Genomic DNA, 23,560 nt, shown 5'->3' with positions numbered 1-23,560 from the left:
TTCTCCCTGAACCCTACACAGGATGAGGGAGCCTGTGAGGGGCTGAACTGTGTCTTCCAAAAAGATGCTCAAGTTCTAATCTCTAGTAAATGTGGATGTGACCTTATTTGGAAATATGGTCTTTACATATGATCAAATTAAGATGAGGTCACAGTGGACGAGCAGGGAGGGCCCTTAAACCAATACGACTGGTGTCCTTTCTAAGAGGAGGAATCTGGAGACGCATACACAGAGAGAACACCATGTGAGCATGAAGGCTCAGACAGACTGGGCGATGCATCTACAAGCCAAGGAACATCAAAGACGGCCTGCAATTGGCAAAAGCCAGGAGAGAGAGAGAGGCTTGGAACAGACCCTCCCCTGGATCCTTCAGAGCGGGCGTGGCTCTGCCAACACAGCACCTCGATCTCAGACTTCTGGCCTCCAGAACTGGGCGAGAATCTTTCTGTTGTATAAGCCACTCAGTTTGTGGTACTTCCTATGGCAGCCCTAGGAAATGACTCAGTGTCCCTACTGTACCTGTCTTCCCTTCAGATCACTCTGACCTCACTTTTTGTACTGACTCACTTAACTATCTCCCCCATAGACCCTAAGATGCACAAGCACAGGGACCACACCTGCCCGTTCACCACTACATCCCAAGCCCTCTTCTGGTGCACTGAGGTGGTCTTCAGTCAGCCAGAGAACACCCGAAAGGTCTGCCCCTGGAGAGTTCTGGAATCTCTGGCATGAGACTCCCCTCCCTGAGTGGCAATTTCCCCATCTGTCTACATGAAAGAAAACCAAATCAATGGACCAAAAGATCTCTGTGAGCCCTTTCAAACCCAAAACTCCAGGACTCACCACTGAAGGTGTCCCCATCCCTCCAGATCAGATCAGGACTTCAAAAACGCACCAGGGGCATTAAAGAGAAGGCCTGTGGCACAGCAGTGGGGAAAGCGGGGAGACTACGACAGTCTTCCTGCTGGGACCTCCTCATTGAGGTGAAAGCAGGGTTGGTCTACACTAAGTGCTTCTGGAAACACATCCATGTCAGCATGGACCGGCTACTCCTGTCCCCACGGCAACAACCCCTTGGGCTGTTCCTGCTTACAAAGGACAGTCCCCAAAGGGACCAGTCTCATGGATGGGTGGCCTTGGCAGGGGCGGGGGAAGGGGGGCTCACTGAGAAGTCCTATGCCCTGAGAGTGAAGGAACAGCAAAACAGGTGCCTCCCCAGCACCCACCTCCCTTCTACCACCGGAGCCGGATTTCTGCCCTCACCCATTAAGACAACATACTGCTGATAAGAGAAAACGTGAATGGGAGATGATGTGAATGTCAACAGAAGATGAACCCAGAAGCAATATGAAAGGCGAGGGCCCACTTCGCAGCCCATGAGCCCAGGGCTGCCCTGGCTCGCGCCCAGACCTGGCCAGCGCAGTGGCCTCCGGGAAGGAGGGGTCCCTGGAAAGGGGTACTCACCCACACTGCTGAGGGAGCTGCTGCTTTCTGAGTCTGAGGGCATGATCGACAAGACGCTGTAGGTGGAGCCTGGGGACAGAAAGGGAGACCATTTGTTACTAACCCCAAAGGGGTCTCCTATCTATACTGCAGACCACTGTCAGAGCAACTGATCTGCGGTCACTGCCAGGCTGAGACCCCGCGCTGCACCAGAGACCAAAAACCGAACCCAGGGCCAGGCAGGGGAGGGGCAGGCAACAGGGACTGGTCACCTGCCACCACCCTCCAGCCCTGAAGACTGATCCACATACGGGCAGAGCAGAACCTGGAATCAGTCGGCTGGCTTCTTACTGGGCCTTGGCCGGGGAGCAACACGCCCCAGGTTAAAACGAAGTCTGGGGATTCCCTACAGATTTGTATCAGTATGATTCTGGCTTCCATGCAGAGGGTAACAGAGCATAAATTAAACGTCTGTGAACTATTTGGTTTTTTCAGCCTGTCTATTCTGTTATTAGTTTCTAACTGTTGTATTCAAGCTCAGTCCTTGATAATTTAGTCAGTGTCTACTCCCTTATTAAAAGTTACTCATCAAATTATGAGCAATTACACTGCTGTGGAAGCCAGGGAGTGGCACGTTTTGTTGTTGCTGTTGTTTGTCGACACAATGTTGCCAACCCCCGGTTATAGACACACAACCACCATGGTTTGGTGTGAATTCAAATATTTTCAAAGACAGGATATTACCCTCCTGGCATCAGGAAAAGCCTCTGGGCCAGGAAACCCAGTTTCTGAACACAGCTCGTGTCCACGTGCTAGTAGCTCAGTGATGCTGAGCAAACCACTTCAGTTTTCTGAAACTGTGTCCTGGTCTGTAAAATGAAGGGTTCAGCCAGTCGGATTACGAGGCCCTTTCCCTTGTCCCACTTCAGTGATGACATTCTCCACTGATTAATGGAAACAGGTATGCTTTGCTTACCAAGACTATGGGTGACACACAGGCAAGGGGACGAACACACTCAGAGACGAAACTGGGAGTTTAAAAAAGCACAACATGCCGAGATGGTGGGTCAATGAAAACAAGATAATGGGAGGAATGCAAAGTTTTGTTCTCAGAACCAAAAGAACTTCAGTGAAGAGGTGTGTGTACTGGGCATGGTGGGTGAGCCCAAGATGGGATTTTAGCAATAAAGCCTTTGAATAAGCCTCAGGACTTGAGTGTCAGACAGCGGCCAAGAACTAATGAGATCTTGGGCTCCAGAACTGGAAATGTGGGGGCCAAGTTTAAGGGGTTCTCTCCCATCTCAATTCTTGACTAGCCATCCCATCCATGCAACACATCCTCAGAAGGGAAAGAAAAGTGAGATGGGAGTAGACAGAAAGAGGGAGGAGAGGAGGGACACCATGGGAGGGTGGCAGGGGACAGGAGAGGCCCCAGGGGAGGGGGAAGATTTGGGGGGAGGAGATGAAGACCACACATGGAGGGCAGAGAGACAGACAACCGGGTGTGACCATGTGCAGGTGAGCTAGCAGATGTGCCCACCTGAAAAAGCGATGAAAGGAGAGAGAAATGAGAAGGAAAGGGGACTCTGGTAATGGCAGAAACTAGGACAGTGGCCAGGAGAGTCCAGTGGCCTCAGGATTACATTCTGGGAGAACCTCTGAAGAACCCGCAGGTGTCTCGCGTGGATGGAAGAGAATGGTTTGGGGACTGGGCAGGTGTTTTGTCTTCAACTAGGACTGTCAGAAAGGATTCGAGGTGTTTGGCCTCCAGCAGCAGAGCTGGGACAGCAGGGAAATGTGGAGGGAGCCGCAGGGCAGGATGGCTGAACAGTCCGCACCCCCGGGCGCACCTGGCAGGGACATCCGAGGGCACCTGCGCGTCACCAGAAGGGAGCTAGAGCCAGAAAACCCCACTAGCCCTGAAGTTCCTGGGTCCCACTGAAAAATGAGCAGCAATGTTCAGTGACTTACCCCCTGTATTTCAAGTCCATCCCCCACTATTCATTTTACTGAACATTCAACATCTCTGCGTTTTCGTTTTAAACGATGAGCATCACAAACTTCTCAACTCATCTCTTCCCAGATCATAAACATTAAGTGTTATGTAAAGATCCATGAAATCCAGTCAGATGCAGCTCAGGCAATCAATCCACTGATATCTTCAAAGGGCAAGTGGGACACAACGCCTATCTTTAACTCAATCACCGTTTCTCAATTATTTCTTATGTTTATGGGGGCAAGGAAGGCCAGCCGACTGGTAGGTTGGTGGACTGTTTTCAAAAGACGCCAACTCAGAAACTCGGGCATAATAAACTCTCCCACTCACACCTCCAAGATCTGTGAGCCCAACCAATCCCGCGCCCCGGGGGACGCTCCCTGCGGGACGCCTCGATGCTTTCTGGCTGCTGGCACCAACCGTGCCCATCTTCCAGTAAACCGCCCCTCCCCCTCAGATCTCTCCCTCCTCCCCGGGGCGCGTTTCCACTGTTAATTAAACTTGGCAGAAGGCCTTCTCTCCCTCCGCCCATCTCCCGCCCTCGCTGGGGGAGTCAACTGGCCAACCAACACATTCTGTTCCTCTTCCCAGTCCCCAAGTCCTGGCGGAGCTCTGGGGCCTGACCCAGGGACGGTGTGACATCTCTGTCTGCATCTCTGGGCATCACCACCCCCAAGTCAGCTGGCAAGGCTCCCGGGAGCTAGGGGTGGGGGCCCGCAGGGAGCGATTAAAATTGGACAGGGCCCAGCTTTTACAATGTTCCCAGGGCCTTAGACGTCATTCAGGGGGAAGAAAGGGCCTGAAGACGACATTGTCTTGGTCATGCTTTGTCTCTGCGGCTATTGTGGTCTTAAAAAGCCTTGTGTGGTCAGGACTTTCGGGAAAAGGCAAAGGAGTCTCTCTCCTCCAAAGTCACGCGGCACCCTTTCCAAGCCGGTGCTTCTGAGAGGCGGGTGTCAAGCGTCATCTACCTCTGGGGTTTCACAATCGAATCTGAGGCCAATGGGAGTTCTGTCTCACAGGCACAGCTCTGCCCATCACAGCCCCTCAGTCTCAGCCATGTCGAAGGCACCTCCACCACCCCACCTGCTCTGAAACCTGCGGCACAACCCCCACCTCAAGGAGAGGCCCAGACGAACCAGCTCCCCAACTGAACTGCCCCACTCCCTTGCCACCCACCCCCCACACCCACAGGACAGCAAGCACCACCACTCCGGACGCTCCCGCAATCTCGCGCACACCTGTGCAGAGGTCCCAAGAGGAACCAGAGGAAGCTGGATGATCTGGAAAAGTTTCCAGCAAAGGAAGGCAGAGCACGGGCCCAGGTGTTCATGACCGTGGGGAACAGAGAGGGGTTCTTGACTGCACAGGATTACCTTGAGGCCAGGTACAAGTGCAGGTTCTAACTGGGCACATTAAGGGGGGCACTGGCCCACAGAGGGAATGAATGCAGGGTACCAAGGCTGACCAGAGCCAGCAGGTGAACGCAAATGGAAGTCAAGGCAGAAGCCCTGGGAGACAGCTGGCAAACTCTGGGCCGGGCCTGGGCCGCACATTGCCTGGGTCCTTCCCAAGAGCACCTCGGGCCCCTGCTAATTGTGTTTACTCTGTGACTCAGCCCCATGGGGTCACGGAGACCACTTGAAAAGAACTTCCAGTAAAATCACACTAACGATAACCAGCCTGTGGGGCCCAAGAGAGACAGAAATTCATCCCTCACACAGCCCTCCATTCACCTGGAGCATGTCGAAGCCCCGGTGACTCACACTTTCCCTCTGTGAAAGCTGAGAGACGTGTTCCGGCCTTCAGCACATAGTCCTCCCTGAGCGCAAGGACAGAAGCTGGCCCAATGACATGACCTGAGGATGTGCTCAACCTCTCCCCAAAACCACCTGAGGAGGGAGAAGGAGAAGGCAAGCTACCATCCCCTCAGGGCTCTGTGGAACAGTGGACATACTGCCTGGTCTCGGGGTGGGGGTCACCACCAGGCCACCTGCCTTACCCTGGTACCCTCTCCTAGCTCACACCTGAGGAATCACAGCCGGCACACAGGTGACAGAGGGCTCACGGGTCCACGAGGTTCCCGATGAGTGCTGAGCCCTGCAAGGCACTAGCCAGATCTGGTGGAAAGAAGAGAAGCTGGGGCTGCAGAGGGTGCTTGCCAGCTGGAAGACTCTGCAAAAGTCCCCTCTCCACTCTGAGCCTGGGGCCCTCATCTGTCAATCAAGGCAGTAATGACTAGAATATAGAATATTCATGGGGCGCCAGCCAGCCTGGGTTCAACCCCCAACTCTGCTACTTAGCAGCTCTGCCCTCAGGTAAGTCGCTCAGGCTCTCCCAGACTCCATGTGCTTATCTGTAAAATGGGATAATAGGAGTACTTACCTCACAGGGGATCAACTGAGGCAATTGGGAAGGGCTTGAAGCAGCACCTGCACAGCCAGCACTCTAAGTGTTAGCTACTGCTCTTATGGTCAAACCAGACTTCCAACAGCCCTCAATCCTTGATGACCTAAGGTGAAAGCTGTACTAGCATGACGAGGTCACACGGTTCACATGACAACTGCTGGGCTATCTGAGCCTCACTAACCATTAGTGTCTGATGTGCAAGCATTGTGCAAGCTTGTCTTGGTGAGTCCCCACGTCAACCCTGAGGCTGTCATTAGCCCCACTTCACAGAGGAGGAAACTAAGGGTTAGAAAAATTAAGTAACTTGCTTAAGGTCATGGCAGAGCTACTAGGGAGGAAGGGGGTGAGTAGGATACAAACCCAGGCAGTTTAGCCCAAATCCTGCACTCCTGATGCCTCTACATAATGCTGCTGCCTGGCTCTGAAGGTGGAAGAGCAGTCAAGGGAGACTTCATGGAGGAAGGGGTCTGGAGCTGGCCCTGGAGGACAATGGACTTGAATAACCACCTAAGAAGCCAGATCAGCCTGGATGGGAGACAGGCAGAACCTGTCACCCTGTTCAAATGTAAAGTTTCAGAACAGGAACAGCCTGGCCCAGGGCCTTCCAGCCTGGATTCCCCCCAGAGTGAGCTTGTCCCCTCCCTGCCCTCCTCCCCACACCAAGAGGACACTCAATAGGCACTGTGAGCTGAGCTGAGCATAGGAACTAAATGTGGGAGAAAAGAGGGGCCAAGGAGCCATGGTCTCATGGCACTGACTTGTGCTGTTACATCCTGCCCACCCCGATGCCCTTGTCCATGCTGAGTGCAGAGGCTGGCCCCAGAGCATGGGCACGCTCACTCAAGAGGACCTTGGGACATGCTCGGAGGGTGGGTTCCTCTGGATGCTAAGAAACCCTCTCGCAGAACCAGGGTTCAGGGCATGCTAGGGCCACAGCCTCCTTCCCTTGAAAACCATGGCCCAAGGCTTGTCACTGAGACCCAAACTTGGAGGCCACAAGCCCCAACATTTCATGGAGGTATGGGTGACTATGGCCCTGGAATGGAGCAGCCACAGAGGCTGGGGCATCAACCAAGGGAGTCCTGCTTCATGCACCCTACACAGACAGCTCAGGGTGTACCAATCACCTTCCCCCAAGGGATACCCCTAGGCTGGTGACACAGTGGAGGCCTGCTGTTATCTTTGGGTCAGGCGAAGATTCACCGTTAGCATGCATAGCCACCCCCCAAAGTATCAGGTTTGTAAGTTAATATTATTTCTCCCTAACTCAGAAATAGCTGCAACTCTGCAAAAATTTGGAACAAGAATAATGAACTTGCTAAAATATCATAGTAATGATGCTTATTTCCCACTTTTTGTGGCCATTATAAGGACCAGTAGTTCATCTTCTAAAGTGAATGGGGGTGGTAAATGGGGTGTCCATTTCCCAGGTAACTCTGAGGTGTGCAAGTGAAATCTGTGTGGGGATTGCATAGTGGACTCAAGCAGGACCTTGCTGGCCATAAGAGGGCATTGAGTTTACTGAGTTCCGATGGAAACCGCTACAAGTTTTCGAGTAGAGGAGAGACATGATCTGACTTACATTTTACCAGGATCGCTGGCTGCTGCATTATATACTGTTCACAGCATGAGAAGGGTGGAAGCAGGGAAACCAGCCAGACAGCAAATGCAATGATCCAAGGGAGCTGTGCTGGTGGCTAGGAAAAGGGTGGTAAGAGCACAGCTGGTGAGAAGGGCTGGATATTTTAGAGGGAAAGCTGAAAGGGTCTACTGACAGACTAAATGTGGAATAGGAAAGAAAGAGATGTTAAGAATGACTCCAAGGTCTCAGCCTGGAAATGGAAGGATGGAGTAGGAAGAGTTGAGGGGAGGGAGATGGGGAATCATGAGTTCATGTTTGGTCAAGTTTTATTTGAGGTAACTACAGACACCCACGTAGACATATCCGATAAGCAGCTGGATATATGGTCTGACGTGCAGGGGTGAGGCTGGGGCTCCACCTATCACTTGGGAAATGTCAGCACATGCTCAGCATTTAAAGCAATGAGTCTTGATGGGATAAGCCAAGGAGGGAGTGTGGACAGGGAGGGCAGTAGAGAGGCCCAAGAAATAAACCCTGAGCACTTGGGACTGAGGGTGAAAAGAGGAATTAGCACGGATGGCAAAGGAGGAGCAGGCAGTGAGGCTGAAGGAGAGCCAACCGGCCAGGTGAAGGAACTGGACACAAAGGCCTGGGGGGGGCGGTGCTTGGAGGTGGGCTGATACGCCCAGGATGTTTCATGGTGATGGTAGGATGGACACACAACCCTCCTGACTTCTGATCAAACTGTACCTGAACTCCACCTACTCCCTGGACTTTCCTGGGCATCAAAGAGACTGACGAAAATGATCCCGGGAGTGCTAGGGAGAGCCATCAACATACGGTAAGTACTTTAGATGTTCTGGCTCAGGTTTTTCTTCAATGTACTACCACACTCTGACTACTTAGGGCAGCTAACATTTATTGAGTACTTGTCACAGGAAAGCACTATTTATAAGGACTATTTCATTTAATCCTCTTAACAACCCTGTGAGAAACAGACTATTGACAACTCATTTTCTAGATGGCAAAATACAGGATCAGAGAGACCAAGTAACTTGCCCCAAACCACAAAGCTAGTAAGTGGTGGGTCCAGGTTCAAACACAGCTCTTACTCACTAAGTCTGTACTACCTCCTTTCCAAAAAGACCAGGAAAACTGAAACGCACCAGTTCCTTGTCCCGATGGACAGCAGAGGACATGAACAGTCACACCCTTGCTCAATGACAGTGTTCAGGTGAGAAGCATCTAGGACTCACGACGGCAGTAACTCTGAGAAGCAGCTGTGCCAGGAGGTGGCTTACTGGCCGGCATTCAGCACTGTGGCCGAGGTTACCTTTTCCAACAGTGGAAAGGAAGAGAGGGAAGAAAGTTGGGTTCTAGTGACCTCCGCTGCACCTCAGCTGCCAGCCTTGTCCTCTGCTCCTGGCTTCAACCCCTCCAACCGGGTCACTCCTCCCACCATCAGCTAATCCTGGTCCACCCAGGGGAGACTAGTACAATCTCTGGAACAAACTGGATAAATATTTCCATCCTGGCTTAGAAGGCAGCAGGAAATAGAATGAACCAATGGGGTTTGGGGAACCTGATCACAATTCCGATGATCCGACTGAATGCAAAGAGCTGCAAAAGATGTCTCCCTCCCACTGTCCCCTTAATGCCACATCATCCCCCAAACGGCCACTTTTCATTAATCTCGGATCAGGGTAAGCTGAGGAGTCAGCCAGAGGAAATGACAGCTCAGGGAACAGCCCACGTCTCAGGGCATGAGCTAGAAAGGGCACAAGGACATGACCACCCAGGCTGGACAGGTCAGGAACACTGAGTCCACAAAGGCCCAAGAGGGCCCTGCAAAGGGAAGGTTTCATCTTCATCAGCAATGAGCTATTTCTGCCCCATCCTCCACCAGCATCACCACCACACTCTTTACCTGCTTTGTGTGGTGCCTTGAAAATTACTGCCCACCAAGGCCACTCAGTTTGTGCCTCCAGGACTCTGGGATCACGGACAAGTGCTCACTTCCCTCACTCTGCCCCGTTTGAACCCACCAAGAAGACCCTGCCACAGGGGTGGGGGTTACAAAGTGACTCTGCACAGGGAAAAGGGCACAGGATCAGGAGCTGGATGGACCTGGGCTCTCCCTGGTTTGGCTGACTATTAATGTATGTCCAGGGGGGGGGAAATAATTTTTCTGAGTCGCAGTTTCCATATCTGTACACTGGGCTATAAAAAGTCTTTATCTGTAGTTCACAGATTGCTGCACCAAGCAAATAAAATAACAGACGTTGAATGTGCATTTTAACTGTAAAGGAACCGCTCTAACCAGCTCTAACCAGCTCAGGAGACCCAAGTCTCACTGTTCCCTGACTCCACTGCTCATCCTTCCTGGTTTCCTTTATCTCTCTACTCTACTACTGGCCTCTTCTCTTCCAGAAATCCCATCTCTTTTTCTACTCTTACTCAAAACACAAACAGAAACAACAAACACAAAGAAATGAATAAAAAAGCAAGGGCTTTGTTAAAATTCCCATATCACACAAAGTGATCTACAGAATCAATGCAACCCCTATCAAAACCCCAATCACGTTTTGCAATCATAGAAAAATCCATCCTAATTTTAATATGAATCCCAAGGAATCCCAAATAGCCAAAACAAGCTTGGAAAAGAAGAATGAAAGCCCAGTGACTCACACTTCCTGATTTCAAAACTTACTACAAAGTTACATTAATCAAAATGGTGTGGCACTGACATAAAGACCAACATATAGACCAATGAAACAGAATCAAGACACCAGAAACAAACCTCTGCATAAATCGTCAAATAATTTTTGACAGGTGCCAAGACCATTCAATAAAGAAAGGACAGTCTTTTCAAGAAACGATGCTGGGAACACTGGATAGCTACATGCAAAAGAATGAATTTGGAGCCTTATCTAACACCATATACAAAAATTAACTCAAGCCCTGGGCAGTGTGGCTCAGTGGTTAGAGTGTCAGTTGCACACCAAAGGGTCACAGGTTCAATTCCCTGTCAAGGGCATGTATCTGGGTTGCAGGTTCAATCCCCAGTCCCAGTCGAGGAGCGTGAAGGAGGCAATCAATTAATGTCTCTCTCTCTCTCTCTCTCTCTCTCTCTCTCTCCCTCTCTCTCTAAAAAATCAATGGAAAAAATATCCCCAGGTGAGGACTGACACACACACACAGAAAATTAACTCAAAGGGAATCCAAGTCTTACAGATAAGAGCTAGAACTACAAAACTCTTAGGAAAAGTACAGGGCAAAAGCTTCAAGACATTGCATTTGGCAATGATTTATTAGGTTTGACACCAAAGACACAGGAGACAAAAGAAAAAAATAGACGTCCTGGGCTTCATTAGAATTTTTACATTTGGGCATCAAAAGAAACTATCAACAGTAAAAAGGCAATACACAGAATAGGAGAAAATATTTAAATCACGAATTGATAAGGGATTAATATCAGATAGAAAGAGAACTAAAACTCAACAACAACAAAAACAGCCTGATTCGAAAATAAGCAAGTAGCTCAGATAAGTTATACTTCTCCAGAGAAGATACTCAAACAGCCAACAAGCGCACGAAAAGATGCTCAGCTTTACCAGTCATTAGAGAGACGCAAGTCACAAGCACAGTGAGACACGACCTCAAACCTCTTAGGAACAATACAGAAAACAACAAATGTGGGTGAGCGTGTGAAGAAACTGGGACTCTTAGGCATCGTTGGCGAGAATGTAAAATGGTACAGCCACTGTGAAAACTAATATGGTAGTTTCACAAAAACAGTATTATCGTATAATCCAATAAATCTACTTCTAGGCATTTACCTAAAACCAATGAAAGCAGCATCTCAAAGAGACATCCCTACACCCATGTTCATAGCAGAACTATTCACAATACTCAAAATATGTAAGCGATACAAGTACACATTGACAGGTGAATGGGTAAGCCAAATGCGGTTTACACATGCACTGGAATGCTAGTCAGCCTTAATAACGTAGGCAATGTGACATACTGTACAACGTGGGTAAACTTAGAGCATTACGCTAAGTGAAATAAGCCAGTCACAAAAAGACAAATACTGTTTGATTTCATTTATATGAAATACTTAGTCAAAATCATGGAGACGAAAAGCAGAATGGTGGTTACCAGAGGCTGGGTGGGGAGAGGGAATTGAGGAGTTACTGTTTAATAGGTATAGTTTCAGTTTTACAAGATGAAAAGAGTTCTGGAGATGGATGGTGGTGATGGTAGCACATTATAAATGTATTTAATATCACTGAAGTATATACTTAAAAATGGTAAATTTTATGTTATATGTAGTTTAACACACACACACACACACACACACACACACACAAAATTGGGACTCAAAAATCCAAAGTGGGGGAGAAAAAAAGAACTTTATCTCCTTCTCTCTCCATTCTAGTTACTATACAAAATCTCTGCGCCTTCAGGGCAGTCCAAACCCCATGAGCTTCACACAATCCTGTAAGGACTTCGGTCCCTACAAGCGAAAGCCCCAGCTCCTCAGCCCTGGGACTCAAGAATGTCCAAGGTTTTGAGCACAGGAATAAGAAAGCAGGAGTGAGCTTCAGGAAACTGTCTCCAGCAACTATGAACAGGAAAGATGGAAAGAGGGAAGGTCTGGAAGTAAAGAAAACCATTAGGATACTCCTGCAAGAGCTCGCCTGAACCACTGGTCAAGGAGTGTGGGCTGAGAGGGGACACAAGAGACTGCGCAGAAGGGAGGATGAGCTAAAGGAGACCATGGGTGGGGAGGAGTGGGGCAAGGGGTTGGTGGTTTCGGCTGTAGTGTCTGGGAATGTACTTTGGTAAACAGAGAAAGCAAGCTTAAGGCCAGGTAAAGAGAGAATGAGATTAAGACTCAGGTTGAGTTAAGTGAAATAAACCAGACACAAAAGTAAAAAACAAAACCAAAAAGGACTCAGGTTAAATGTGCTCAAGAAAATCCCTATGCAGCCCTAGCCAGGGTGGCTCAGTTGGTTGGAGTGTCGTTCCAGACACCAAAAGGTTGAGGGTTCGATTCCCGGTCAGGGCACATACCCAAGTTGTGGGCTCAATCCCTGACAGGGGCGTGTTCACGGAGACAACCGATGGATGTTTCACTCTCACATCGATGTTTTTCTCTCTCTCTCTCTCTCTCTGCTTCCTCTCTCTATAAAATCAAAAAAAGCATGTCCTCAGGTGGATAGGGAGGGAGCGAGGGAGGGAAGGAGGGAGGAAACCCCTGTGCAGACGGAACTAGGGAGAAAATTTCAAGCTAACCCAGTCCATATGGGAGTCACCGGCAGAGCCTGAGGGATGTGAGTGCAAGCCCAGGGTCACTAAATGGTAACCTGAAGCCCCTGGGTAAGAAAAAGGGAAGGAAGGGGGAGGGCCAGAGCTAGGACTTCCTAAACAGCACCCATGCAGGAAATACTGTTCTAGGCATACACAGGACAAAATCCTGGGACATACAACCTATGAGGACAGAAGAAGGAATACGAATTTCTGAAGAGACACAGAAAGACCAGTCAGGGGGAGAGGAGGAACAAGAGAATGAAATCTTCTAGAAGGCAATGGGATAGAGTGGCTGGAGGGGCCCATCTGCTGCACCAAATGCTGGGGTAGGACACAGAACGCAAAGAAACGTTTGATTTGGTCAACATAAGGAACTGATTGGCTTTGGTTTCCCCATCAGAATTGAGGGGCAGGGATCAGACGAGAAAAGGCAAGAGGGTCATCATAAGAGATTACCATGTCTTCTAATAACTACTTGAGGTACAAGTACAGTGCTAAAGAACTCGAGGTCACACCTGGCTCATTAGGGAAGGAGCCCACGAGGGATCAGCGATGACTGCGGAGGACAAGACAGAGGCACGCACCACTCCCGGTCTGGGTGGTTCCTAAGGGCGGTCCACCAACAGAAACACTGTTTCATGGTGGTCAGTGGTTAGCAAGCTTACTGTAATTAATTAGTGACTGGAATTAACTCCAATTTACTGCTGCTATTAGCCACAATTTACAATGACCTTGAAGTTCAGAGAGGTTAAGGAACTAGCCCTGGATCAATCAGCTAGACTTGCAATCAGATGCGCCCTGCACCTTTAACTACTTCTGAGCTGCCTCTAAGCCAAACCCTGTTCCCTCTGCCCATCTCTCACCCACCAGTAGCCACAGTGTGATTCCCAGAATGGCCCAGCCCACCCAGATGATTACTGTCTGAGAACACTATGCCTTCTTCCCCAGCCTCAGGCCCCTGGCAGACACTTAAGAGAACTGAGGATTTCTATCATGTATAGTTCTGGAATCTCTTCCTTCCTTTTTTTTTTTAAATGAGCACTACTTTGATAATCAGAAAAAAAATTATTCTTAAGGACACAAAAGTTAACATGGTTAAGGAATTGTAGCGAATCTTCAACCTCTGTGCAAATAAATAAGTGATCAAGGGAATAAATTTGGAAAGACTATTAAGATCTAAAATAAAATAAAATAAAAAATACAAGCAGCCCTTGCCAGTGTCTCATCACCCGATAAGAGATAAGGAATTTATGGGGCAGGAGTAAGGCTGCCAAGGCCAACCATCCCAGCCACGCCATCTTCAGAAAATGCTTATTTTTAAAAGCACGTTCCATATCATCCCATTTTGGAAAAACAAAGAGGAGACCTTGGGGGACAGAGGAGCAGGCTCTGAGGTGACATCAGCCTATATGCTTTGCAGCAGCAGGGGAGACAGTTGCCCACAGCTAGTCAGTGATTTTTGGGTTTCTATTGACAGACAGGACTCAGACACGAGCTACCACGGGCTTGCAGACCAACAAAGTGCCAATTTTCATATTTCCTGGGCTGCCCCACTTTCTTGTTTAAATGGAACTGTCACCCAGGATTTTGTGCAAACATGCACTTTCCTTGGGGGCAAACATTCTGAATCTACAACTTGTTCTTTCATTTTCTGGGCTTCTTGTCCATGGTGACTACATCAGAGATGAGAGATGAGGGTGAGGAGGGCGGTCGGGAGCACCAGAGAACAAAGCGAACACAAAGTGCAAGGAGAGCCGGCCGAATGCTAGGAGGCAAGATGCAGACAGGAGCATCTTTGCTCGGCCCGCAGGGTCAATCTCAGAGAAATGACCTCAGAAGGTCCCACGTGGGAAGAGGGAAGCGACACCTTCCCCCTTCTCCGGCAGCTCCTGCGTGGATGCCCCAGGCTGAGTTAGCACACCTTCCCTCCAGATGACCTGCAAGGTCCTGGAGAGGGAAATGGTATTAAAGAATATCCCCCCCCCACCCCCCAGGTTCATCTCTCCCAGCTGTTCTAACCGTGCCTGAACCACCACCCATATTCAGCATAAAACTGCGACAAATGTGGGAAGGAGGAAAAGAACCGAGAGCTGCAAAAAGCAGTTGCAAGGGGGTGGGGGTGGGGCAACATAACTGTGAAGACAGAGGAAAGAATTCCCATATGAAACGATCAGACGAGGGGGTTAAAAGTATTACTAATATTCAGCAGGCAAAGATGTTGGACAGTTTTAGTTAACAATACTGATTCTTGTGGAACCATTTTTTTAAATATGTTTTTATTGATTTTAGAGAGAGGAAGGGGGGAGAGAGAGAGAAACATGGATGAGAGAGAAGCATTGATTGGCTGCCTCTTGCACGCCCCCACTGGGGATTGAGCCTGCAAACCCAGCATGTGTTCCAACCAGGAATCAAACCGGTGACCTCCTGGTGCATGGGACAATGCTCAACCAACTGAGCCACACTGGCTAGGTTTTTCTGGAACCATTTTAAAGGGCCAGCCAGTTTTTCATTCAAAGATCATTCACTGGAGCCTCTTAAAAGAGTCTCAAAAGACATATGTCTGTGCCCAAATGTACCTTTACACCAAAGTGTGTCAGGCAAATGAAATTCTGAGGCAAAGACATCTAGGACCATCCCAGCCCCTGTTACTAAATACATCTTCCTCTCAAGCTCCATGTGTTAAACACAATTAAACCAAGTCACCTCATATTTACCCAGTTCCTCTGAGGTGTATGGTCTTTTATGATGTGTGGTGCATTTGGAGTATGTGTTTGGGGGGAATATAGAGATTCCTTCAAGATAACTAAGAAAGAATTGCCTTCAAATCTCCAAAAGCCTCACTTGCCCTCTGTTTGCATCCCAAGGATACCTGATAAAAAACCAGCCATGCAGAATTGCCACAACCCACCAGTAACCTCCCAGGCCTTGGCCAAGCGGAGAACCAGTGAAGCTTCCTGACACAGGCACTATGAAAACTGTAGGAAACACTGCCTCCGACAGCAACCAAGCAGCAGGGAGCAGTGCACTCTGCGCCCCACATCGTCAAAAAGTACAGGGTCTGCTGCGGGCCTCCCAGCTCCCTGGGCGCCGCCCAGCCTGGAAGGCCTGTCTGTGCAGCCACCTCACCCATGCTGACGGCCACTCTGTCCACCGGCTCACCACAAAGGCCACTTGTTTCCCATGAGTGCCCAGAACAGTGGCTCAACCAGTTAGCCCAGTTGGGAGACTGTGGTGCTGGTGGATGGGCAGTGACAAGGGCTAGCTGTGACCTCAGCAGACAATTAGCAAACCAGTGTCGAGTTACCAAGCTCCGCAGGTCACCTGCCAGGCTGGGAGACTGTAGGATTCACCTTCCAGACCCAGGAAGGGGTCAGGCAGGGTCAGTGGCAGGCTATTTCATCCCTCTACACTAAGCATTGTATCCTCTGACACTTGGGAGCAGGAGAAGAAAGGTGGGCAAATGAACAAGTCTAGAACTTGTCATATGAGTAAACTGGCCAGGTCTTGGGGTACCGGGTATGGGAGTTAGCCCTGAGGGGGAAATATGTGGGGGCATGGTTCAGTGGACACATGATGGGGAGGGGCACTACAGGCCCCCAGGGGGTAGGCAGCCAAAGATAAGGAATATCTTCAAAGCACAGGAATGTCCAAAACCCAAGGGCATCGCTGAGACAGGCTGAAAGTCAGTCCCATCTCTCCCAGCTGTTCAACCCATGTCTGAACCACGACATTCAGCAAAGAGCCGCACAAATGTGGGAGGCAGGAAAGAAGCAAGAGATGCAAAAAGAAAAAAACAAAAGGTCTGGAGAACAGCCTCCTGCCTTTACATGCCCCAAGGGCGATGATGAGAAAAAAGGGAAACTCAGAGACAGATTAGGGCCAAAACACAGGTAAGCAGCTTCTCAAAGCAGGTGTCCCACCACTGCTGACTGTGAGCCGCGGCAGGATGACCACCACTCAGGTGCCAATGTCCACCTGACTGACGCCTTCTCATGCTCCTAACTTCTCTCTATTGCCACCATCCCAGTGACACCTCTCACAGCTCAGCTGCTTCACCCACCTCCCAGTTCTGCTCAGGTCTCTAGGGTCCCAGCTCAGCCACCTACCGCCGTGGGCGAAGTATAGAGCACCTCTCTGCACCTCCACTTCCTCATCTGCAGTGGCTCAGAAGGATTAAGTGAGTAACAAACGTCAAGTATCTCAACACCAGTCCTTCCAGCTCCTAGAATGTCACTGGGCCCCACCTCCCAAGAGTGCCCCCCCTCCCCCGAGCCCAGCTCTTCGCCATCTCCAAGTGCCCAGAAGTCCCTGGCTACACAGTAAAACCTGCCTTGAGGCTGGCATTCGAGGGTCTTAGAGGGCTGGGCCCAGCCTGTCTGCATCCTCCCACGGCCCCCTACCACCAATCAGGCTTCCAGCCAGGCTAAAGAGACAAAAGCTCATCACTTCCTGCCCATGCCCACATGTTCCCACCTCCACCAGCATGCCCACTATCACCACCACCTCTACACCAAGGTCCTAGCCATCCCTCCAGGCCGTTTTAAATGGAATCTGTCCAAGGAGTATCCCCAATCCCTCCATCAGGAAATGACCTGTTACTATCACCCTGCCTGTTCCTCCCTATGGCTCTAACTGATGTCTACCATGCCGGGCTTCTCCTATATGAGATGGGGATCAAGACCAGCATCCTGGGCATATGAGCTGTGCAATCTCATAAGGCCCCACGCCTGGCTTCACACTCTGCTGTCACCACCTTAAAATTCTCAATGACTATGAGCACAGGGCCCCACATTCTCACTTTGCAGTGGGCCACAAATTTTATCTTCAGTATGCTGAGGGCTTCTCAAGAAGACCCGCTTTGTTTTTCTCTGCATGCCCCACAGCATGCAGCAGTGCCCCTGCTACATAGTAGGGATTCAATGCAGGCGGAAAGGAGGTGAAGGTCCAAGTGTCTCTGCTCTATGTGAGCAGTTAATAAAGGTCCCTGCCACCTCCAGTGACTCACCTTTCTCCCTCCCTCCTACACACACACACACAGAGCAGAGAAGAGAGCGGCAATGCACCTCAGGTCATTCCCTATACCCACATCCCCCTCTGGTCCCTACTCACATCACTCCATAGACACCAAGAAAAAAGCCCTTGGACACTATTGAAAATGCAGCACCTCAGCACTTCATCATAATGAAACACTGGTTGCTGAAAAGCTCGCTCTCTGCAGAGCTTTAGAATGCAGGAACACCGACTCAGAGTCATCCTGGCTCTGCCACTTGCTGGCTGTATAACCTTGAGTCCTAGAACCGAAGAGCCCTCGGGGGGCAGGGCCCCCTCCAGCCTTTCCCGCCCCTGCCACTCCTTCAGACCTGGTCCCAGCCCTGCCCCTACCTGCAGCCTGGCTCAAGCGACTGGCTCAAGCCCACAGTGACCACCTCACTCTGCTCTCACAGTCCACATTTTTGGTGCCCACAAGGCCCAGGCTCAGGAGAAGAGACACACCCACAGGCCAGACATAGCCTTAGGAACCAGAGACAGTAGCCGCTTCCCTGGGACACCCGCTAATGGGATCACACCCAACCCTGGCTCAGGCCCACAGCAGCACATCTGACACATGCCCTCAATCCCTCTCTACCCCATGACCCATAAGCAACCTCCTGGCACCAGCACCCAGCCATAAGCGAAACCAACTTGCAAGAAAAACCCTCCCTCCCTGGCCATACAAAACAAACACACTTGCCCATTAGAGAAGGAGCAATGGTTTGTGAAGCAATAAATATATAGCACACAGCGCACTCCTCCCATTCCATCTGACTTTGGAAGCACTTTCAACATAAAATTTTAGTTGCTGTCAGGTGTGTTTTAACCCCAAGATAACAGTTTTCATGAAGAGCCATAGAATGTAAAAGACAGGGGGACCCCCAAAATCAAAGTGGTCCAATGCACCCATTGACAGATGGGGAAACTGGGCTCCAGCAGGTCAAGACTGCCTACCTTTGGGCTCCTAGGGCCCCACCCCATGCTCCGCTCAGACACTATACCTGTGCACTGTATGAGCACTGACTGTTTACAAGCTGCCACCCCCACCAAACTGTGAGTTCCCTGACACCAGGGTATCACCTCTTTAACTTCTGCAGCTGTAGCATCTCTCGCAGGGGTCAGGCAGTCACAGGTGCTCAATAAACAGCTGTTGAGCAAACAAATGACCCACAAAGGCATCCCAAAGCCACAGGGTAAGGGGCAAACAAAGTTTCCGGTGTCACCTGCTTCCTGCTCTCATCTCAGACTGAATGCAGCAGGTGCTGGATAACTGTGGGGAGGAACTCGAATCTCGGAACGGAAAGACTAGTAAGCTGTGAGCTGCAGGGAGAGGGCGCCAGCCTGGGGGCAGACCTGTTGCCAGCCTGCCTCTGACACTGGCATGCGGGCCATGTCACCACAGGAACAGCTCTCTCTCACCCTCGCTTTCTTCCAGTCTCAACTGAAAAGGAACCTCACCTTGCCTACCTGCCAGAATCAGAGCAAGGAGGGGGAAAGGGATATGCACGTGCACTGAAGACAATGTATGAGTGGGACTGAACTCCCCAACAATGGCGCCACGTCTTCCTGGTCCACCAGCTCCCTGGTAAGCAGGGAGACAGAATCACCAGCCCCACCGGACAGATGGGAACACAAGGCCCCAAAGGCCGCGCCAGTTCCTGCAGTGCCCCTGGAAACCCCAGAGCTTGCTCCCCCTCTAACAACTGACCCAGGCCAAGAGGGTGGGGGAAGGGTTCCCGGAGTGCCTGTCCCCTAGACAGCAACACCTGCCAATCCCATGTCCCTCTGGGCAGCAATTCCTGGCTGTGACCTGCCAAACCCACAGCCGGTCCCTGATGCCACAGGGAAGCACCAGCTGTGGACCGTCCCATGCCTTGGGATAAAAGGACAGAAGTCCAAGGAAGCACAGACAGCCAAGTAAAAAATAACCACACCCTATGGCCTAGAAGTCACCCGAGGCACCACTGCCAGGTTTTCCCGTTCTCCTGGAGTAAACATTATTGACAGCAGATGTGGGGAGGAGAAAGGCAGTTTTAGACCCCACCTGCTCCCTAGGCCTAAACTGGGGACGTCCCCTCCTCCACTCTCCACCGTCTCCTCTCCCTAATGTGGCCGTCTTGGGCCCTTCCCACAGACGGACAACCTCTATCCCTCAGCAACCAGAGCAAGTTGACAAACCTGTTTCTAAACCCCAGGCCTCTGACCAAAGGCTTTCAAACAGGGAGCTATGGGGTATCCACTGCATGGTGGCTAGGGGGCCCTGCCACCCACTTAGAATCTGAATCCTAGCCTGCGTGTGTATAGGGACATGTGTGCACACATGAAAACTGCAGGGGTGGGCAGCATGCTGGAGGGGTTACCAGTGTGGGCTCTGGAGCCCGCCAGCCTGCGGGAATCCCAGCTAGTGCACATTCCGTGTGACTAGGGCACCTTCCTTAACCTCTCTGTGTCAGTCTCCACACTGGTAAAACGGGTAATAAAAGTACCCGCCGCCCAGGGTTTTGTGAGGATGAAGTGAGGTAACATTTGGCATAACACTTGGCATACAACAAAAGCTCCATTTCCCCCAGGAGGGTGTGAAGTGGGTCGCCTTTGGGATTCTGTGTGGGTTTTTTTTTCCTTCTTCATGAATTAAATTTCCTACATAAATGTGCATGCCTTGTTGTCAGCAAAGAACAAAGCAAGCTCCACGTTTATTTTTTTGAGATGGAGTAGGAAGAACTCAGATCTCAAGGATCCCTTTCCTCCAAAAGCAGGGTGCTGAAGCAGCCCTCCCACTGCCCGTCTATTTGCGGGATCCCCTTTAGGGCAGGGAGCTCTGCGGCCCAGGGCAGTCCAGCCTTGATAGCTCCCTGACCCCACTACACCTCTTCCCCGCCCCTACCCATCCAGTAAGACTCGAGCCCAGCCTCCTGGAAGAGACCTCCCTGGGGGCCCACACTACAGCCTTCCTCCTTGGGAACACCAGCTTTCCTGACCCCTGCCTGGCCTCCCCTGTCTGGTGTTTGCCCACCCCTGAGTAAGCCCATCTTCTACCAGTGTCTGACAGTTCCAGCGGTGATAAGCTTGCCAGCCCCACAGTGGACAGTCCTGAGGGCAAGGCCATCTCCTTCCTCTGCAGTTTCAAGGCACTGACCCAAATTCTCTTCCTGGATCCTCACTACAACCCCATGAGTGGACGAGAGATTCAGGGAAGGGAAGTGATGAGCCAGTACCACAATTCTAAAGCCAGTTTGATCAATTCCAATCCAGGACTCATTCCCAACACTGCTTCTCCGAGAAAGGCACAGGGCAGGCCCTGAGCCAACAGACCCTGGGGCCAACTAGGCGGCCTGACTGCATAGGGCAGAACTGCACGGGGCCAAGGTGGCACCTCTCTCTGCTCCCTCCCTTCCACCTCCTGTTCCCTGCTCACATCCCTCCTCCTTCTCCAGGTTTCCCTCCTCCCTGGCTGGGCTTTGGTTCTGTGGCCCCACAGCAGCCAGCAGCCCTTCTGAGGGTGTCCACAGCTAAGGAGGCCAGTGACCCCACACTAACAGGAGGGAGAGGAGGAGGAGGTTTGGGGCTTTGTAGAAGATACTGCTGGTTTTTCTGTTTTGTGTCAAATGACCTCTCACACTCCAGGCAATGGTACATTTGAGCGCCGGGTACTTAAAAGAATTTAGCAGGACAGTTTAAAATGTCCAGACTTGGAGGTGTCAGATTTCATAAATCGAAGAAATTCAGAACACATATGCAAACCACAACGCTGGGACGCCAGAGAGGCCTCTCAACTGCTGAGGCCGCAGACTCTGGGCGGAGAGCGATCTCCCAGGCCCCGCCCAAGTTGCAGGAATTCTAAGGTTGTCTAGGGGATATCTATCAGCAGCACGTATACACATGTGTCTATCAGAACAATGGGCTCCAACAATGATATGTCAAACACTGATAATCAAGTTTATAATCCACGGTTTTAATAACATCAGCATAACAAGCAAATACATGTTTATTAGAGCCTAGATTTTTAAAAACTCTGTAAAAGGCACGTTTTGGACAATTAGGGAGATTTAAATGGACTGCATAGCAGATAATGTTATTGTATCAGCACTGAATTCCTTGGGTGTGATAAGGGTGGTGTGCTAAGTAGGAGCACACCCTGGCTCACAAGTAATGCACACTTCAGTGTTCAGGGGTGAAGTGTCCTGACGTCTACTTTATCTAAATGAATCAGGAAAAAACTGTATGTGAATCTATATGGAGAGAGTGACAAGGAAAAGGAGAATATGCAGGCTGTTACATGCTGGTGAATGGAGGTGACAATGCACAAATATTTATTGTACTATTCTTTCAACTTTTTTGTGGATCTGAAAATTTACAAAACAAAATATCAAAGAAAAAATAGCACCATTAGAGATTTTTTTTTTTTTTAAGCACAAAAATTTAAAGAAAAATAAAATGGCTCATAATCCCATTACCTAGATGGTTCTTTTAAATTGTTGTGATATAACTGAATTTGAAAACAGGTGAGTAATGGGGGGCTGGGGGGCTGAGTGAAAAAGGTGAGGAGGCTGGGAAGTACAGACTGGTATTTACAGAACAGTCCTGAGGATGTAAAGCACAGCCTAGGGAATACAGTCAATAATACTGTAATAACTATGTATGGTGCCAGGGGGGTACTTGAAATATTGGGGGATCACTTCATAAAGTATATGACTGTCTAACCACTATGCTGTATACCCAAAACTAATCAATATTAAATGTAAATTATAACTGAAAGAAAAAAAAATTTTTTTAATAAATAAATAAAAATACAATGTGTCCAGCCATGTTTTACTGCCCAAGAAGGAAAATACCCTAAGAGAATTTTTTCTCTCAAAACACCAATATAGGCAAATAAGGACCAATGAATTTTTTAAAAGTCTACTGTATCGTTTCTTAGTGGTAGAATGAATTTTTTTTTAAAGTATGTGATTTCCAAAACAGGAGACACAGGCAAGAAGTTTGAAAATATTATGCGAGAATATTCTGGTCCCCTGGCCTGTGGGTGACCCAATGGTGGAAGTGGAATGTCCAGGTGGGGCTCGCCCCCTCCATCTCTACTCCCACAGGTAGTGGGGCTCTTCCCCTCTGTCTCCACTGCCCACAGATAATAGAGCCTTCTGGGGCTCCCAAAAGCCTCAACAGTCCTGTGATTGCCTACTCAGGGCCCAGGAGCACAGGACCACCCAAGACTACCCATGACCACACCAGCTTCGAGGCAGCACCTTCCGCAGGCGCCAGAACAGCCTCCTCCATCAGTGACTGAGACATGGCTCACAGCAAACCCCCACACTTAGGGTGAGGTGGCCCTGTGCTTTGCTCCCTCAGTTTCCCTACCACACTTACACTGCAATTCCCGGGGACTTTGATATTCTCAGAGAGAAGGGGAGAAAAGGGGAAGAGAATACTGCTAACTTGCTCATTAGGATTATTAAACTGTCCACAGAGGGGAGGCTGGTGACAAGGTAAAGGAGGCAAAAGCGGAGACACCACCTGAGGAGGACTGTCCTGGCAGCTGGAGGAGACTGAGAGAGGCAGAGACACCCAGGGCAGGGGCTGAGAGAGCCTGCACAGAGCCCGAAGGGCCTGGTTATTAAAGCCAGGAGCAGGCTGCTTCTCCTGCCAATACAGTTATCTTTTAATCCAACCCCCAGATGACACCATCTGGCAGCAGCACCAGAGCAGCTCCTGAGGGCACGAGAGTCACAAGAGGCCCTGGGTCTCTCCCTTCAGGCCAGGGCTTGCCTGTGTTCCCATGCTCCCGA

At 50.1% G+C, this 23,560-nt stretch overlaps 1 protein-coding gene across 3 annotated transcripts in view; it reads right to left on the bottom strand.

Annotated features, from left to right (window-relative positions):
- DLG5 (discs large MAGUK scaffold protein 5) overlaps window positions 1–23,560 on the bottom strand; it is a 109,278-nt gene that overhangs the window by 67,029 nt on the left and 18,689 nt on the right. For all 3 annotated transcript variants that reach the window (XM_087824294.1, XM_087824296.1, XM_087824295.1), the window contains exon 2: window positions 1,465–1,533. In XM_087824294.1, coding sequence (XP_087680420.1) covers window positions 1,465–1,533 — 69 coding nt within the window. The remainder of the gene's footprint in view (window positions 1–1,464; window positions 1,534–23,560) is intronic.

This window comes from Miniopterus natalensis, chromosome 14 (genome assembly GCF_054644295.1).
Source record: "Miniopterus natalensis isolate mMinNat1 chromosome 14, mMinNat1.hap1, whole genome shotgun sequence".
Classification (NCBI taxonomy): Eukaryota; Metazoa; Chordata; class Mammalia; order Chiroptera; family Miniopteridae; genus Miniopterus; species Miniopterus natalensis.
The sequence above is the reverse complement of the archived record's forward strand: the minus strand, read 5'-3'. Positions and strand labels throughout refer to the sequence as shown.